We start from the raw sequence: 18872 nt of genomic DNA on the forward strand, positions 1-18872 counted from the left end.
GCGAGAGGTGGCGTTAAAAGCAGCAAAGTCTCGGGGCGAGATTCCAGGTCGTGAAGTCCACACAGGATGAAGGGCAATCCGATGCACGAAATATCCCACCAGAACAAGAAGCAGGTAAGGTTTTAAACAATCCGTTCGCTGGGGGTGGGGCTTGCAGGGAGAGCGGGCCAGGTGTGCACTATTGGCCGGGCAGGGACTCCTGGTAGTTGGAGTCCCTGCAGTCGCTCGCAGCCCTGCAGCTCTTCCCCTTCGCTCCTCTACAGCGCCAAAAGCAAAGTCCTAGGGAGCCCAGCAGTCCTCACCTACGAAGCGGGACCCGCGCAGCGGGTCCGGCGAGAGATGGCGTTAAAAGCAGCAAAGTCTCGGGCGAGATTCCAGGTCGTGAAGTCCACACAGGATGAAGGGCAATCCGATGCACGAAATATCCCACCAGAACAAGAAGCAGGTAAGGTTTTAAACAATCCGTTCGCTGGGGGCGGGGCTTGCAGGGAGAGCGGGCCAGGTGTGCACTATTGGCCGGGCAGGGACTCCTGGTAGTTGGAGTCCCTGCAGTCGCTCGCAGCCCTGCAGCTCTTCCCCTTCGCTCCTCTACAGCGCCAAAAGCAAAGTCCTAGGGAGCCCAGCAGTCCTCACCTACGAAGCGGGACCCGCGCAGCGGGTCCGGCGAGAGATGGCGTTAAAAGCAGCAAAGTCTCGGGCGAGATTCCAGGTCGTGAAGTCCACACAGGATGAAGGGCAATCCGATGCACGAAATATCCCACCAGAACAAGAAGCAGGTAAGGTTTTAAACAATCCGTTCGCTGGGGGCGGGGCTTGCAGAGAGAGCAGGCCAGGTGTGCACTATTGGCCGGGCAGGGACTCCTGGTAGTTGGAGTCCCTGCAGTCGCTCGCAGCCCTGCAGCTCTTCCCCATCGCTCCTCTACAGCGCCAAAAGCAAAGTCCTAGGGAGCCAGCAGTCCTCACCTACGAAGCGGGACCCGCGCAGCGGGTCCGGCGAGAGGTGGCGTTAAAAGCAGCAAAGTCTCGGGGCGAGATTCCAGGTCGTGAAGTCCACACAGGATGAAGGGCAATCCGATGCACGAAATATCCCACCAGAACAAGAAGCAGGTAAGGTTTTAAACAATCCGTTCGCTGGGGGCGGGGCTTGCAGGGAGAGCGGGCCAGGTGTGCACTATTGGCCGGGCAGGGACTCCTGGTAGTTGGAGTCCCTGCAGTCGCTCGCAGCCCTGCAGCTCTTCCCCTTCGCTCCTCTACAGCGCCAAAAGCAAAGTCCTAGGGAGCCCAGCAGTCCTCACCTACGAAGCGGGACCCGCGCAGCGGGTCCGGCGAGAGGTGGCGTTAAAAGCAGCAAAGTCTCGGGGCGAGATTCCAGGTCGTGAAGTCCACACAGGATGAAGGGCAATCCGATGCACGAAATATCCCACCAGAACAAGAAGCAGGTAAGGTTTTAAACAATCCGTTCGCTGGGGGCGGGGCTTGCAGGGAGAGCGGGCCAGGTGTGCACTATTGGCCGGGCAGGGACTCCTGGTAGTTGGAGTCCCTGCAGTCGCTCGCAGCCCTGCAGCTCTTCCCCTTCGCTCCTCTACAGCGCCAAAAGCAAAGTCCTAGGGAGCCCAGCAGTCCTCACCTACGAAGCGGGACCCCCGCAGCGGGTCCGGCGAGAGGTGGCGTTAAAAGCAGCAAAGTCTCGGGCGAGATTCCAGGTCGTGAAGTCCACACAGGATGAAGGGCAATCCGATGCACGAAATATCCCAGCAGAACAAGAAGCAGGTAAGGTTTTAAACAATCCGTTCGCTGGGGGCGGGGCTTGCAGGGAGAGCGGGCCAGGTGTGCACTATTGGCCGGGCAGGGACTCCTGGTAGTTGGAGTCCCTGCAGTCGCTCGCAGCCCTACAGCTCTTCCCCTTCACTCCTCTACAGCGCCAAAAGCAAAGTCCTAGGGAGCCCAGCAGTCCTCACCTACGAAGCAGGACCCGCGCAGCGGGTCCGGCGAGAGGTTGCGTTAAAAGCAGCAAAGTCTCGGGGCGAGATTCCAGGTCGTGAAGTCCACACAGGATGAAGCGCAATCCGATGAACGAAATATCCCACCAGAACAAGAAGCAGTTAAGGTTTTAAACAATCCGTTCGCTGGGGGCGGGGCTTGCAGGGAGAGCGGGCCAGGTGTGCACTATTGGCCGGGCAGGGACTCCTGGTAGTTGGAGTCCCTGCAGTCGCTCGCAGCCCTGCAGCTCTTCCCCTTCGCTCCTCTACAGCGCCAAAAGCAAAGTCCTAGGGAGCCCAGCAGTCCTCACCTACGAAGCGGGACCCGCGCAGCGGGTCCGGCGAGAGGTGGCGTTAACAGCAGCAAAGTCTCGGGGCGAGATTCCAGGTCGTGAAGTCCACACAGGATGAAGGGCAATCCGATGCACGAAATATCCCACCAGAACAAGAAGCAGGTAAGGTTTTAAACAATCCGTTCGCTGGGGGCGGGGCTTGCAGGGAGAGCGGGCCAGGTGTGCACTATTGGCCGGGCAGGGACTCCTGGTAGTTGGAGTCCCTGCAGTCGCTCGCAGCCCTGCAGCTCTTCCCCTTTGCTCCTCTACAGCGCCAAAAGCAAAGTCGTAGGGAGCCCAGCAGTCCTCACCTACGAAGCGGGACCCGCGCAGCGGGTCCGGCGAGAGGTGGCGGTAAAAGCAGCAAAGTCTCGGGGCGAGATTCCAGGTCGTGAAGTCCACACAGGATGAAGGGCAATCCGATGCACGAAATATCCCACCAGAACAAGAAGCAGGTAAGGTTTTAAACAATCCGTTCGCTGGGGGCGGGGCTTGCAGGGAGAGCGGGCCAGGTGTGCACTATTGGCCGGGCAGGGACTCCTGGTAGTTGGAGTCCCTGCAGTCGCTCGCAGCCCTGCAGCTCTTCCCCTTCGCTCCTCTACAGCGCCAAAAGCAAAGTCCTAGGGAGCCCAGCAGTCCTCACCTATGAAGCGGGACCCGCGCAGCGGGTCCGGCGAGAGGTGGCGTTAAAAGCAGCAAAGTCTCGGGGCGAGATTCCAGGTCGTGAAGTCCACACAGGATGAAGGGCAATCCGATGCACGAAATATCCCACCAGAACAAGAAGCAGGTAAGGTTTTAAACAATCCGTTCGCTGGGGGCGGGGCTTGCAGGGAGAGCGGGCCAGGTGTGCACTATTGGCCGGGCAGGGACTCCTGGTAGTTGGAGTCCCTGCAGTCGCTCGCAGCCCTGCAGCTCTTCCCCTTCGCTCCTCTACAGCACCAAAAGCAAAGTCCTAGGGAGCCCAGCAGTCCTCACCTACGAAGCGGGACCCGCGCAGCGGGTCCGGCGAGAGATGGCGTTAAAAGCAGCAAAGTCTCGGGCGAGATTCCAGGTCGTGAAGTCCACACAGGATGAAGGGCAATCCGATGCACGAAATATCCCACCAGAACAAGAAGCAGGTAAGGTTTTAAACAATCCGTTCGCTGGGGGCGGGGCTTGCAGAGAGAGCAGGCCAGGTGTGCACTATTGGCCGGGCAGGGACTCCTGGTAGTTGGAGTCCCTGCAGTCGCTCGCAGCCCTGCAGCTCTTCCCCTTCGCTCCTCTACAGCGCCAAAAGCAAAGTCCTAGGGAGCCCAGCAGTCCTCACCTACGAAGCGGGACCCGCGCAGCGGGTCCGGCGAGAGGTGGCGTTAAAAGCAGCAAAGTCTCGGGGCGAGATTCCAGGTCGTGAAGTCCACACAGGATGAAGGGCAATCCGATGCACGAAATATCCCACCAGAACAAGAAGCAGGTAAGGTTTTAAACAATCCGTTCGCTGGGGGCGGGGCTTGCAGGGAGAGCGGGCCAGGTGTCCACTATTGGCCGGGCAGGGACTCCTGGTAGTTGGAGTCCCTGCAGTCGCTCGCAGCCCTGCAGCTCTTCCCCTTCGCTCCTCTACAGCGCCAAAAGCAAAGTCCTAGGGAGCCCAGCAGTCCTCACCTACGAAGCGGGACCCGCGCAGCGGGTCCGGCGAGAGGTGGCGTTAAAAGCAGCAAAGTCTCGGGGCGAGATTCCAGGTCGTGAAGTCCACACAGGATGAAGGGCAATCCGATGCACGAAATATCCCACCAGAACAAGAAGCAGGTAAGGTTTTAAACAATCCGTTCGCTGGGGGCGGGGCTTGCAGGGAGAGCGGGCCAGGTGTGCACTATTGGCCGGGCAGGGACTCCTGGTAGTTGGAGTCCCTGCAGTCGCTCGCAGCCCTGCAGCTCTTCCCCTTCGCTCCTCTACAGCGCCAAAAGCAAAGTCCTAGGGAGCCCAGCAGTCCTCACCTACGAAGCGGGACCCCCGCAGCGGGTCCGGCGAGAGGTGGCGTTAAAAGCAGCAAAGTCTCGGGGCGAGATTCCAGGTCGTGAAGTCCACACAGGATGAAGGGCAATCCGATGCACGAAATATCCCACCAGAACAAGAAGCAGGTAAGGTTTTAAACAATCCGTTCGCTAGGGGCGGGGCTTGCAGGGAGAGCGGGCCAGGTGTGCACTATTGGCCGGGCGGGGACTCCTGGTAGTTGGAGTCCCTGCAGTCGTTTGCAGCCCTACAGCTCTTCCCCTTCGCTCCTCTACAGCGCCAAAAGCAAAGTCCTAGGGAGCCCAGCAGTCCTCACCTACGAAGCGGGACCCGCGCAGCGGGTCCGGCGAGAGGTGGCGTTAAAAGCAGCAAAGTCTTGGGGCGAGATTCCAGGTCGTGAAGTCCACACAGGATGAAGCGCAATCCGATGCACGAAATATCCCACCAGAACAAGAAGCAGTTAAGGTTTTAAACAATCCGTTCGCTGGGGGCGGGGCTTGCAGGGAGAGCGGGCCAGGTGTGCACTATTGGCCGGGCAGGGACTCCTGGTAGTTGGAGTCCCTGCAGTCGCTCGCAGCCCTGCAGCTCTTCCCCTTCGCTCCTCTACAGCGCCAAAAGCAAAGTCCTAGGGAGCCCAGCAGTCCTCACCTACGAAGCGGGACGAGTTCTGATGTCATTTCTTTATAATTGGGTGTTTCACAAGTCGCCTACTATAAAGAAATTAGAGACAGGCTTTTAACGAATGATTGCATAATCACGTGCTTTATAAATCACTATCATGAAACAGAGGAAGCAGATAACGTGAGAGTCTGCACTTTTAGACGCACTGTTTATTTAATGCAGTTACACACATGCTACAATGGGGTGCCGCTCATTCATTGACTCTTGCCTGCCATAGAGGATTGTTCCTGGACGTTTGTTCCCTGCTTGCTCCCTGAGGCCGTGTCAGCTGGTGTGAGCGGTTCCGCAGTCGGCGGATATCCAACTCGCTCCCAGTGTGATATCGCCCAGGTAGAGGACTTTGGCGCGCACACAGCGCAAGGAGCCTACCGGGGGACTGCGAGGCCCAGCATTCTCCATTCCTCACAGCTGGTGCCTCTTCCCCCGGCGGCCACGCCCTCTGACTTGAACCTTCATTACCTTTTGCGACACCCGCTTCGCGGGTGCCGCTCATTCATTGACTCTTGCCTGCCATAGAGGATTGTTCCTGGACGTTTGTTCCCTGCTTGCTCCCTGAGGCCGTGTCAGCTGGTGTGAGCGGTTCCGCAGTCGGCGGATATCCAACTCGCTCCCAGTGTGATATCGCCCAGGTAGAGGACTTTGGCGCGCACACAGCGCAAGGAGCCTACCGGGGGACTGCGAGGCCCAGCATTCTCCATTCCTCACAGCTGGTGCCTCTTCCCCCGGCGGCCACGCCCCCTCACCCTACATACTTTATTGGTGCAAGCTCCCCCGCGACGCGGGAAGCGCGCGGGACGGAGCTCGGGGCGAAGACCGGGCAAAGAGCGGGCCGTTTGAGGCCGTTCGAGAACGTGAGAGACCGGACCGGGCCACGACACTAAGCCCTGCTTATATGGACTATAACTGTATGTACTCACTCTATTTGCTGACACTGAAACTATTTTTTACTGACTCCCTACAAAGACCCCGTGAACCTATTTATTATGAAAACGAGGGGTAGTAAACAAAAAAAAGTGGGGGTTGGTGAGCAGCTGTTAGGGCCCATGGACGACTTTATCACTAAGGCAAACTCGTTCATAGACCAAAGCATCAGTTTGATCGAGGACAGAGTATCAATCGACCTTGCCATTGCAAGGCGATCATCCATGGGGCTATTGGCTATTGCAAGAACTCCCGAGACAGGTGGCAATTTAGCGCAATTGCCACAAGGTAATAATAGGCTTAGCCTCCCAAACGACGTAGATCTCTCAGCCTCCCAACTCTCCTTATCGACCTCAGACTCAGATTTTAAAAAAACACCTGAAATCTTACCCGATTATACCCCAGAGGAAGTAAGACAAGCAAGAGGGAGGAGGGAGGGGGCAATAAAGAAAAGAAAGGAAAAGGGCGAAAAAATAATAGTCAAGGAAACAGTTGAACTAACTGAAAACTCAAACACGGTAGGGCCAACCTTGCAAACAGCTGACGATACCGACTGCCATGTGTTGGTACACCATTCTCCACACTATACACCAGATATTACCACTTCAGGTTCCCCTGTTCTTCCATCCCCCAGTAAAGAACTAGAATTAGTCGATACCTCAGAGTTGGTAAACAAAATAGCTGGCCTACTTAACTCGCTTTTTATTCCCTTAGAAAGTAGATTATTAAGCATTGAGAACCAATTATCTAAGCTCATAAATCCTCCAAAATTAAAGCCGACTCAAGGGCCTCAAAAAACGGGGACAAATAAGTGGACCGCACCTACTCCACAAAAGAAAACCACAACTTTATTGCGCCCACCTCCTAAACAACAAACAATAGCAAAGGCTCCCACAGTGGAGAAACCCCCTCTTAAAGCTATAACATCTATACCTCAGACCATTATGGTCCCAAAAACACCAGCCCTAAAAACACCAGCCCCAAAAACACCAGCCCCAAAAACACCAGCCCTGAAAACATCAAACCCAGCTGTAAATAAAGGAGGAACCAGAGGAACACACGAGGGTAAATTCCCCATCAACATGCCACCTGAGGCATGTCCATTCGTGGTTGTGATGACTGGTGTACCAGAACTGCTGGGGCAGGGCGTAGAACCTAATTGGTCCCTAAAAAATAAGGCGCAACATTGGCTAACTACAAACCGCCCAATCCCTCCTAATTGGCCAAGTAGGATATTAACGGTATGTAGGACCCCATGGGTAGGTCATGGCAAGAAAATAATACAGGGAGATTGCATTGTTATTACCTTTGAGGACCCCAGAGTAGTTGACTACATTTGCTCTTGGGAATATCATAGCACAAGTGGTGGGATAGATACAAAGCGTCTTTCCTTTTTCTATCCCTCAAGACATCATAACAGCTACCTCCAGGAATTTGATAGCTCCTGGCGTAAAGCAGTCCCCCAGCCATGGGAACTTGACATCCCCAGACCTAAACCGGCCCCGCGCTATAACGATTATGATAGCTCCTGGCGGACAGTGGACCCCCACTATCAAAACTATGAGGGTCCATGGCAGATCATGGGACCACGGAACAGAGGTAGAGAATGGGAGCAGTGGGGTGGGCTTTCACAGAGACCATACAGACCCCCCCATAGGGAAACACTACATTGGGACAGCTGGTCGGGTATACCGACTATGAATCGGTTCAGTGGCCTAGAAATGGTCGACTGACCATTAGTAGAAAATGCAAACATCGATCAAACCATCTTACCCTCAGACCCCATAGGGACGATTATTTTAGGGCCAGAGAATAAAATACAATTCCTGTCGGTCATCTTTTGGAATATTGCAGGCCTCCGCCCCAAAATTGAGGATGGCTCTGCTGTTCACTTCCTAGAGGAAGGAAAAATAATTTGCCTACAAGAGACATGGGCCATTAAGGAGTTACATCTCCTGGGCTATAAAACGTATTTCTCTCCAGCCCTTGCAAGTAATGTGGGCAGGCCTAAGGGGGGCCTGGTCACTTATATTGCAAACACTATAAAAAACCTGAAGGTACTACGAACAGAATTTGCCCCAAATTTCCAACTACTTTGTCTTTCGGCAGGGAAAAAAGTAACAATCATTTTAATAAATTTTTATAATAATTTAGAGGATGACCACTTCTGCATCACTCTTTTAACAATCCAGGAAAAAATCGCCCTGCTCTGACAATTGTATGAAAAAAAAGGGACAGTTAATTTACTATGGGGAGGGGACTTTAATCTACACCCTTGCCCGCGCGTGGGTAAACGGAGTTGTGGGATAGTGGATGAGTATGACATCCCTCTCATGCACTTCCCCCACGTAAGGACGGGGATAGCCATGAATAACCTCCTTTTAGATTTAGAACTGTCAATAGCAAATAAAACAGGCTCTACTGGGAATCTCCTAGATCCAACGTATCTAGGGAGGGGGCATCAGACCACCGTCGATTATATTCTCCTGACGGATGGACTAAGACATCTAACCAGGGATTTCACACTTATGAAAAACACCCTAAGTGATCACTCCGCCCTTAGGTTAGATGTTTACCTGAATGATTTAGAAACCCATACAGCAACCATAGCAAAAACCCTATCTCAAAATAAGATAGAACTGGGCAAGAGAAACGGGTATACTCTGAAATGGCAAAAGATCGATCCCATTCAACTAACTGATAAATTGATAAAGATAACATACCCTAATATAATAAAATGCTTAGATCTTTCAGTAGATGATGGGGTGGTTCTTGAAAATTTCAAGATAATATTAGAAAAAACAAAAGGATTGCTGACCAGAAATTCTAAACCAACTAAGTCATCCTTACCAGGATGGTTTAACCACGACTGCACTGTGGCCCTAACCAAGCTAAAAACGGCCCTTAAACAACCACATAGAGTTCAACAGCAAATACAGCACCTCAGGCTCCAATATAATAAGGCAAGGAAGCTGAGAAAACAGGAGCTAAAACAAGCACTATGGGCTGATCTCCATAAAAGCGCACTCATGAAAAATAGCGAGTCCTTCTGGCGGATAGTCAAGACCCCCTTTCTATCTGATCCTGACAGCCCTAAGATCGAAGTGGCTATAGAAGAGGAAATCTGGGTAGACCACTTTTCAAAAATATTTAAATTAACATCTCCGACTGAAGGGCTAGACCACTTTTTTCCCCCAGTTGAATTTCCAATTCCTTTGCAATTCGACATACTTGATATAATACAGGCATTAAAATCAAGCAAAGGTGGTAAAGCACCTGGCCCTGATGGGGTGCCAGTAGACCTTTTTAAACACCTCCCGGACCTCTGGGCCCCTATACTCACAAGAGTATGTACCGCAGCAGCGAAACTGGGATTGTTGGAGTCTTGGTCCAAATCCATCATGGTGCCAATTTTTAAAAAGGGGGACCGCCAGGACGTCACATGTTATCGTCCCATTTCATTGTTGGACTCTCTGGGCAAAGTAGTTGGCAGAGCGGTACTCGAGCAGCTCCAGCAATGGGCAGATGACAGGAATATTATATCTGACCTACAATTTGGATTTAGGGAAGGCTTCGGAACTGTAGAACAGGCCCTTAATCTAAGCATGATCGTGTCCAAATACATTCACGCAAAGCAGGGGACAATGTATATGGTATACTTTGACCTGTCCGCTGCGTTCGATTGCGTATCTCATGCGAAGCTATGGTCTCTCTTGAGAACCATGGGGGTGGACCCCCCCCCCCTATTGGATTTCTTGAGAGAATTATATTCTGAGGCTTCTGCAAGAGTGCGCTATGGCATAAAAGGGGAGCTCACCGCGTCTTTCAGAGTGGAGCGGGGAGTCAGGCAGGGGTGTGTTCTGGCCCCCTTTCTCTTCTCGCTGTACACCAATGGATTGGAGGGGGAGATGCTGAGAGGGGGGCAGGACCTCCCCAGATTAAACCAACGCTTGATCCCCGCTCTACTCTACGCGGATGACGCGGTCATCCTGGCCCGCACACCAACTGAACTTCAGAAGTCCCTGACTAAGTACGCTGACTTCATGAGCGCTTTAGATCTACATGTAAACGTCAAAAAAACATTTGTCATGGTGGCTGGTGGAGGACGAAAACGAACAAAGAATATTTACTTAAATGAAAAAAAACTTGAGAGGACCCCCCAGTACCCCTATCTGGGTATAATGATTGATGAAAGATTAAACTGGAAGGCAGCCATAGAGGCTAGGAGGCATCTTTTTAAGAGAGCAAGTGTAGCACTGATGAACTTCTCCCAGCGACTGGGAAGGAGACCACCAGTTGAACTGTTAAGAATTTATGCCGCGAAATGCCAAGCAATTGCGCTGTATGGGGCCGGGGTATGGGGGCATACAGATGTTGGCTCTCTCCAGATAGCAGAGAACTCTTTTATGAGATTTCTCCTATCTGTGCCAAAATGCTCCTCTATCTATGCTTGCCACGTGGAACTAGGAATCCCCTATATAGAAGACCTGATAAAGGTTCAACCATTGTTACTTTGGAGGCGCATTTGGGTCTCGGACAAAAATGTGCTGACCAAACATATTTTAGAGGATTCCATGGCGCTGGACCGCGCGCACAAAATACCATGGCTTACCTATGTCAGGCACTTTTTCTCAGACTTGGGTCTAGAAAGGTATTACCTTACACCTGATAAGCTAACTGAAATAACAAAGAAAGAATTGAAGCAAATAGCCCTGAGCCATTTAGAGACTCTTAGGATTACCTTGGTATCAACCAAACAATCCGCATTACATGCAAATATGGTACAGCTTACACCGCAAATCCAGCCTTATCTCACATTAGAGATCAGTACCTATGATAAGATGCTTCTGACAAGGTTTAGATTTAATCTATTTCACAGGCTTGTAGCCTTTCCAGTAAAGAATACATGGGAACTAACTTTGGCTCACTGCCCATGTGATGACATGTCGCCACAGTCCTGTATACATACAATATTGTTCTGTAAATATTTTCATACCCACTGAAAAATCTGGCTATTTCCCCAGTTAAAGCGTTGGGGCTTTAGACAATGCCGTCCCGCCATGTTATGCTTACAAATGTTAGATTCTGAATGCACTTGCTACCATGTACTACATTTTTTAAAATGTATTGTTAGGCATAGGAACAACCTCTAAAAGCTGGAACTATTACAATGAAATCTATCCTTTTAACATTCTAGAATCCTGTTAAAATATTTTTTATGACAGACTTGATATCTTTTAAACATGTAAATGTGTAACTTATGTTGTTGCTTTTATGGTTTTGTAATGTCTAAAACCGAATAAAGAAATAATAATAATAACCTGCTACAATGGTAAATAGATAAGATATAAGAGTAGAACATAGACAAAAGCCTATTGTCACATATGTACCGCATTTCACTCTGGGAAACAAAGTAGCAGGAATATAAAATGCAAATAAACACGAGCAGAACGAGAGGGTAAGCAGAGGTGCGCACAGCAGCGAGAGCCTAAGCGAGGCAACGTCACTTACCTCAACGGCGTTGTAAAGTGTTTCTATCTCTGTCACAAAATCTTCTGTCTTTATGGAACTCTCTTGCAACTTTTCTAGAACTACCTCCAAATTATTCTGAAAGAGACATAAGCAGACATATAGTTTGATTAAAAATCGATGATGTTCAACATACCTTAATAAGCGTACAGTAAATAAAGTACAGTGCTACGCTATAGGATTCGACTTAAGACGAACTACTGATAAAGGACACCTCGAAGTGTAGGTAAAAGTCCTCCCGATTGCCGAAAGCCCCGCGATGCCCTACTAATGTCCATTTGTGCGCTATATGGATGGAAAACGCAGTAACAATAACATCAAAGGGATACTCAGAGTGTAATGCTTTGAAACCACTTAGCAATACTCCGTTTGGCCACACGGTGGCGTGGCACTATAGAGTACATGAGTGTGAGCCTGGAAGAATATGAATAGTTCTGCTCTACTGGAAACTCGAAGCCAGTGAGGAGCTACAAACTGAGACACGGCAGCAGGAATGGCTGCAGCGTGAGTTGGTCTTTCTGGAACACATCACAATCATCATTTTCCTCTCCATATAAACTGCACATTGCTTTAGTTAGGCACTCCAGAGTTCCCATCGACATCCCTTCAACTAAATATGAAGATTCACCAGAGGGAAACCACATGTTTAGGTCTCACCTATCAGACAGCCAACACAAGTGCTCCTGTGAGATGTATTTTTAGTTTACAATGGGCTTAGAGCCCGCCCTTTGCTTACCATTGGTTGGCTTCACTGTCACTCATTTGCTACCTTCTTCATCTTGTGTTCGTCCATCCCCTGGACCTAGGGTCGTCACCTCTCTTAAGGGCCAGCACTTCAAAATATAGGACAGGCGGGTGCAGAAAACAGCCCGGTAGGTACCCTACTTGGAGCATGCACGCATTCCTGTGTCCTTAGACTGCTCACTTTTCCAGCTACTACTTTTTTTTTGTTTAAGCACTCCATGAGATTGCACGTGTATTCTGGCTTTCTCCCTAATATGCTGCTCTTTCTCTCTCTACAATGGTCTCTCTAACCAGTGTGTTTCTCCCCTCCCCCTCTCTGTGATGCACTCACCTTCGTGTTCCCCCACCCCATCTCAATCGCTTTCTCATCCATGTACTTCTCTCACCCTCTCAGCTATACGTGGCTCTCTCTTGCCTGTTTGCTTTTCATCCACGTCCCCACTTTTCTCTCCTTCTCGCTCGTTTACTCGCCCCACACCTTATGTGTTACTTTCCCCCACGCACACCCCCTGTGTTGTTTTCGGCCTGCATTCATTCAGGCCCAATGATCCACCTGCTTCAGGGCCCCCGCCAGTGTTGCTTCCCCACACTCGACACAACATGACACAATAGTTTTTTGTAAGTCTCGCCTAGGAGAGGAACCTTTTGGAATCGCTCAGGACTTTTGTTTAAACTTCTGCATGTTTTTCCCTGTTGTCTATTGGCACTCGTGCATGTTTGGCGTTTCCCTTGCGGGAGAGAGCAGCGGTGCCATCTGTTAGAAATGATCACGCCTGCCGCTGCTCGCTCCCTCAAGGGAGACGCTGTACATGCCCTCAGAAACAGATTAACTTTTGCGGCCGCGGGGGGCCGTGCTTGTCTTTCAGCGCTTGTTATTTATGTGATCTTGCTAAACAAACTCATTCATTTTGTTTGCGGTTCAACCAGATGAAATGATTTACCTAAAAATATATGACATCTTTTAAAACTGATATTCTCTTATGAGACCTATGTTTAAAAATACATTTATTCCGCTGTAAACATGGAAAACTCGGAAGTGAACATCAGCGCTAGAGAATTAAGCGTTAGTGTCCAATCAATGTCGATTTCTAATAATTTAGCCTTGCAATGTTTATTGTGAATTATTGCCTATATTGAAATATCGTGTACATGCGTATTTCATACTTTTATGAATTAAGTTATGTAGTATAGCGTTTTCAAATGAATGTTGTTACTCCCTGTATAGTATTCCCGTTCCTCTTGGTGCGCATGCGCAGGAGTGGTATCGGTGTGTGACACACCCCACGTGTATATAGTGACAAATGTGCACAGTGATGCACTTTAGTGTGTAGACACAGATGTGTGATGCACCGCGTTTTGGAGGCTCTGCTAAGGATGTGTGGTGCACACCAAAGGAGACAGAGTTGCAAGCCACGTGCCACCTGCGCAGTGACGTGGGGGGGGGAGCACGTGACTACTGTGTTCGGGGGAGGGTGGTACTGCAGTACCAGGCCATGAATTCGACACAGAGGTTGCAAAAGACTGGCACCCGTGGCAAAAAAGTGGGGAATCCACGGGGACCTCTTGCGCTGCTCTCCCAAGACATAGTTGGGCAAACAGGAGCGTAGTTTTTAGTGGTGCAGCAGGTGCAGTGGGCCGGAGCTGAGGGTTATGCTTGCTTTAGGGCCACTGGTCAAGCACATTTTTTTTTAGCCCTGACTTGTGTAAACCGAACTTGCTCTCACAATTGAAAGGGGAGGCTCTGAAGCTGCTAGGGTCAAATAGCAGGAGTGGAAAGGGGCTAATCGGGGGGGCCCCTGAAAACACCTTTCGAGGCGTTATGCTGCGGTGAGGGCTTTTTTGAAGGATGAGGTCCGAGCCCTTTATTAAGGCAAAACTAGCATGGAGAAAACGTTAACTGTCAGAGCAGTCTCTGAGTGAAGCCCTGGCAGCTGTAATCTGTTTGGGATCTACTTATAAATCATGTACTGTCACATGTGCGCCTGATCTGCTCATATATGTAATGGGGCCGATGGGGACTAGCTGGGAGTAACAGCAGCGCTCTGATACTGACCAAGCAATCTGACAAGTGACTGATTTTCATGAACACAGTAGCTCTGCAATAAGGTGCTGCAAAATATTCTAAGAAATTGACAGAGTTCTAGTAGTATTAGAGCTGCTTCGTAGCACTTCTCTTATAGACGTGTTAAAAGGAATGGCCAATGTCGAGAACATGTGTATATCGCTATCTATCTATCTATCCAGCCATTTGTCTATAACTCTATCCATCTCTCTGCCCTATCAGTCTGTATTTCTCGCTTTATTCTATCTATCTATCTATCTATCTATCTATCTATCTATCTATCTATCTATCTATCTATCTATCTATCTATCTATCTATCTATCTATCTATCTGCCCTATCAGTCTGTCTTTCTCGCTTTATTCTACCTATCTACCTATCTATCTATCTATCTATCTATCTATCTATCTAGCCATTCGTCAATAACTTTATCCATCTCTCTGCCCTATCAGTCTGTCTTTCTCGCTTTATTCTATGTATCTTTCTGTCTGTCTGCCTTTCTGTCTGCCCTATCTGTCTGCCCGATCTGCCTGTCTATCTATCTATCCATCTCTCTGCCCTATCTGCCTGTCTATCTGTCTATCCATCTCTCTACCCTATCTGCCTATCTATCTACCCATCTCCCTGCCCTATCTGCCTGTCTATTTATCTATCCATCTCTTTGCTCTATCTATCTATCTATCTATCTATCTATCTATCTATCTATCTATCTATCTATCTATCTATCTATCTATCTATCTATCTATCTATCTATCTATCTATCTGTCTGTCTGTCTGTCTGTCTGTGTATCTGTCTGTCTGTCTGTTTGTCTGTCTATCTAACCATCTCTCTGCCCTATCTGTCTGTTTGTCTATCTAACCATCTCTCTGCCCCATCTGTCTGCCTGTCAATCTATCCATCCATCTCTCTGCCCTATCTATCTATCTCTCTGCCCTATCTATCTATCTATCTATCTATCTATCTATCTATCTATCTATCTATCTATCTATCTATCTATCTATCTATCTATCTATCTAACTAACCATCTCTCTGCCCTATCTGTCTGCCTATCTATCCATCCATCTCTCTGATCTATCTATCTATCTATCTATCTATCTATCTATCTATCTATCTATCTATCTATCTATCTATCTATCTATCTATCTATCTATCTATCTATCTATCTATCTATCTATCTATCTATCTATCTATCCATCTCTTTGCCCTATATGCCTGTCTCTCTGCCCTTCCATCTATCTATCTGTCTCTCTGCCCTTCCATCTATCTATCTATCTATCTATCTATCTATCTATCTATCTATCTATCTATCTATCTATCTATCTATCTATCTATCTATCTATCTATCTATCTATCTATCTATCTGTCTCTCTGCCCTTCTATCTATCTATCTATCTATCTATCTATCTATCTATCTATCTATCTATCTATCTATCTATCTATCTGTCTCTCTGCCCTTCCATCTATTATATATCTATTTATCTGCCCTTCCATCTATCTGTCTGCCCTATCGTCTGTCTATCCATTTCTCTGCCCTATCTGTATGTCTATTCATTTCTCTGCCCTGTTCGTCAATAACTTTATCCATCTCTCTGCCCTATCAGTCTGTCTTTCTCGCTTTATTCTATGTATCTTTCTGTCTGTCTGCCTTTCTGTCTGCCCTATCTGTCTGTCTGCCCTATCTGTCTGTCTGCCTGATCTGTCTGTCTATCCATCTCTCTGCCCTATCTGTCTACCCATCAATCCATCTCTCTGCCCTATCTATCCATCTCTCTGCCCTATCTGTCTGCCCTTCCATCTCTCTGCCCTATCTGTCTATCTGTCTATCTATCTATCCATCTCTCTGCCCTATCTGTTTCTTTCTCGCTTTATTCTGTCTGTCTATTACTCAATCTATCTCTCTGCCCTACCTGTCTGTCTTAGGATAAGCAAGGCTGGCAGTAACTTCGCCTCTTTTACTCCCAGCCTTGTTTCTCGTAAACAACAACTATAAGTACAAAGTGCATGTTTATGCACCACTTGCAGGTTTCACAACACATAAATAAAAGGCATTGTCATTTACAATACCAATAGCTCAAACTCTCGCAAATGCGAGACCTTTTGCATTGCAAGTGCTTGCTCTTATTTAGCCGTGCGGCACAGAATTAGGGCTGTTGTACAGCATCGCTAAGAGGTGTTGGTAAAGCCAATAGGTCTCAAAGACAAGACCTATTGGCTTTGACAATACCTGTTCATGAATCCATGTGACCTACCTACAATTAGAGCTGTCTTAACCGGTGGGTACACTGGGTAGTTGGCCAGGGGCCCGACGAGCACAGGGCCACATGCAGACCAGATTTTAACACTCATTTTCAGTTAAATATGTTTAGGTCTTGCCTAGCGTTGCAGCGTGCATGCGCTGATCGCTCTGCGAGGGTTATTGTGATAAGGAGATTTTTTTTAATTTAATCTTTATTCGACAATTAAGTCATAAAAGTATCACATAATAAACATTTTTGACAGAATATAAAATCTTATAAAAATACATTTTGCATAAACAATTAAGAAAAGATTAAACTCCACAAGACTAATGTCGAATACACAACTTAAAAAATACAAACTGTTAAGATCAGTCTAATACTCATTTAAAAAGGGGGATGTGGAAATTACAATGATCAAAACCTAGACATCAGATCTCATAACTCAGTTAATCATAGTAAGGGAAGCCCTACGACAAATTAAATCTACCCGTAATATAATCAAATTATTTTCGATCGAATTACCCACATCCATTTCAGAAACTTTGCCATAGCTATAGCAATTGGGAGGCTGGGATCTGTGCATAATATTCTTAACGCCTCCTCATGCTTTCGGGAACCAATTAGGTGACATATTGGTTTTACCCATTTTTCTCGCGGAGCAGTATACAGCGGACAGAAGAACAATAGATGGCTTATAGTTTCTTGTTTGTCCCTGCATTTGGGGCATTTATCGTCACTGATCCCAGCCCACCCTGCTGTAAATGACCTTGTGGGGAGGGTACCAACCCCGAATTGGAAGTAAAGCTTACGGTCAGACGGTTTCTCGATGGCGTCCCAATACGTTTCTAAAGCTGGGTAAGCCATAAATTCAAGAAATCGCCCTGTAAGGTGAGATGAAAGGCCTTTGGCACATTTTTCTGAGGTAACCAGCTTCCAATATGAGGCCTTCATATCTTTCTTAGATGGGAATATTGCTGATGTTGGGTCATCCCACAGTTCACTCATGCCCATTCTCCCCAGCAGGGATCTAATTGACTTCAACCAGCTGATTTTATGAAAGTGATCCTGTTCGATGATTTCCTTAAGACCCCGGGCATAATGATGTAGCTCCTCGGTTGTCCATAATCTGCGCCAGTATAATAATGGACGCAGAGTGGCCAGATCTTGTACAGCTCTTTTTCCAAGATCCCAGAACAGGGGTGTTAGGGGGGTACTTTTCGGGACACTAGTGGCTTTACGCAAAAATTCATTTTCTACTAGTGACAAACCTTTCAGATTTTCAAACCCCCATAGTTCAGCTCCATAAAGGACCGAACCTAACACCTTCATCACATAGATCTCAAGGAGTGGCCTAATAGGTTTCGTAAAGGAGGACTTAAACCTTTTGAGAAGAAAGCCTGACTGCTGCTGGTATCTTAATTTGGTTAGGTCAATTTGACTATTTCAGCGCATATCTCTCTGAAGGTTGACCCCCAAATACGTGAAAGCATCAACCTGCTCTAGCGTGCAGTTCCACTACATGGCTTAAGTGACTTGAAAAACTTATGTTCAGTAAGGAACATAAACTTTGTTTTGGCAGTATTTATTTCAAGTCCACGAAGCCGGCAAAAGTCTGTGAAGCGCTGGAGGGCCCGTTGCAGACCACTTGGGGTTTTTGATATTATCAGGGTATCGTCCGCGAACATAAGGATCGGGACGCGATAACCAGCCATCATAGGGGCGTCAGTAGGGACCAGGGAGAGGTAGTCTGCCGCCCCATTCACAAAGAGCGAGAACAGGGTAGGCGCCATAATCAATCAATGACACTTATAGAGCGCGCTACATACCCGTAGGGTCTCAAGGCGCTTGGGGGAGGGGGGGTGCCGCTACTGCTCGAACAGCCAGGTCTTCAGCTTCTTCCTGAAGGAGAGGTGGTCTTGGGTCAGGCGCAGGTCGGTCGGGAGGGAGTTCCAGGTCTTGGCGGCCAGGTAGGAGAAGGACCTTCCTCCTGTAGTTGCTCTTCGGATGCGGGGGACGGCGGCGAGGGCGTGGTTGGCTGACCGGAGGTGGCGTTTGGGAGCGTAGAAGTTGATCCGGCTGTTGAGGTAGCTCGGGCCTTGGTCGTGTAGGGCTTTGTGTGCGTGGGTGAGGAGGCGGAAGGTGATTCTTTTGTTGACGGGGAGCCAGTGGAGGTCTCTCAGATGTCCGGAGATGTGGCTGTGTCGTGGGATGTCGAGGACGAGTCTGGCTGAGGCGTTCTGGATCCGCTGGAGTCTCTTCTGGAGCTTGGCGGCGGTACCGGCGTAGAGGGCGTTGCCGTAGTCCAGTCGGCTAGTGACGAGGGCCTGGGTGACGGTCTTCCTGGTCTCGGTGGGGATCCACCAGAAGATCTTCCGTAGCATGCGTAGGATGTTGAAGCACGC

The 18872-nt window shown here is 48.8% G+C and overlaps 1 protein-coding gene across 2 annotated transcripts in view; it reads right to left on the reverse strand.

Annotated features, from left to right (window-relative positions):
* The window catches only part of CMYA5 (cardiomyopathy associated 5), a 427063-nt gene that overhangs the window by 174736 nt on the left and 233455 nt on the right, over positions 1–18872 (reverse strand). For both annotated transcript variants that reach the window (XR_013607048.1, XM_078675202.1), the window contains exon 3: positions 11411–11506. Coding sequence is in view for 1 of the 2 variants with exons in the window: in XM_078675202.1 (XP_078531328.1) it covers positions 11411–11506 (96 nt within the window). In the remaining variant the exon portion in view is untranslated. The remainder of the gene's footprint in view (positions 1–11410; positions 11507–18872) is intronic.

The sequence above is a fragment of the Lissotriton helveticus genome, chromosome 2_1 (genome assembly GCF_964261635.1).
Source record: "Lissotriton helveticus chromosome 2_1, aLisHel1.1, whole genome shotgun sequence".
Taxonomy (NCBI): domain Eukaryota; kingdom Metazoa; phylum Chordata; class Amphibia; order Caudata; family Salamandridae; genus Lissotriton; species Lissotriton helveticus.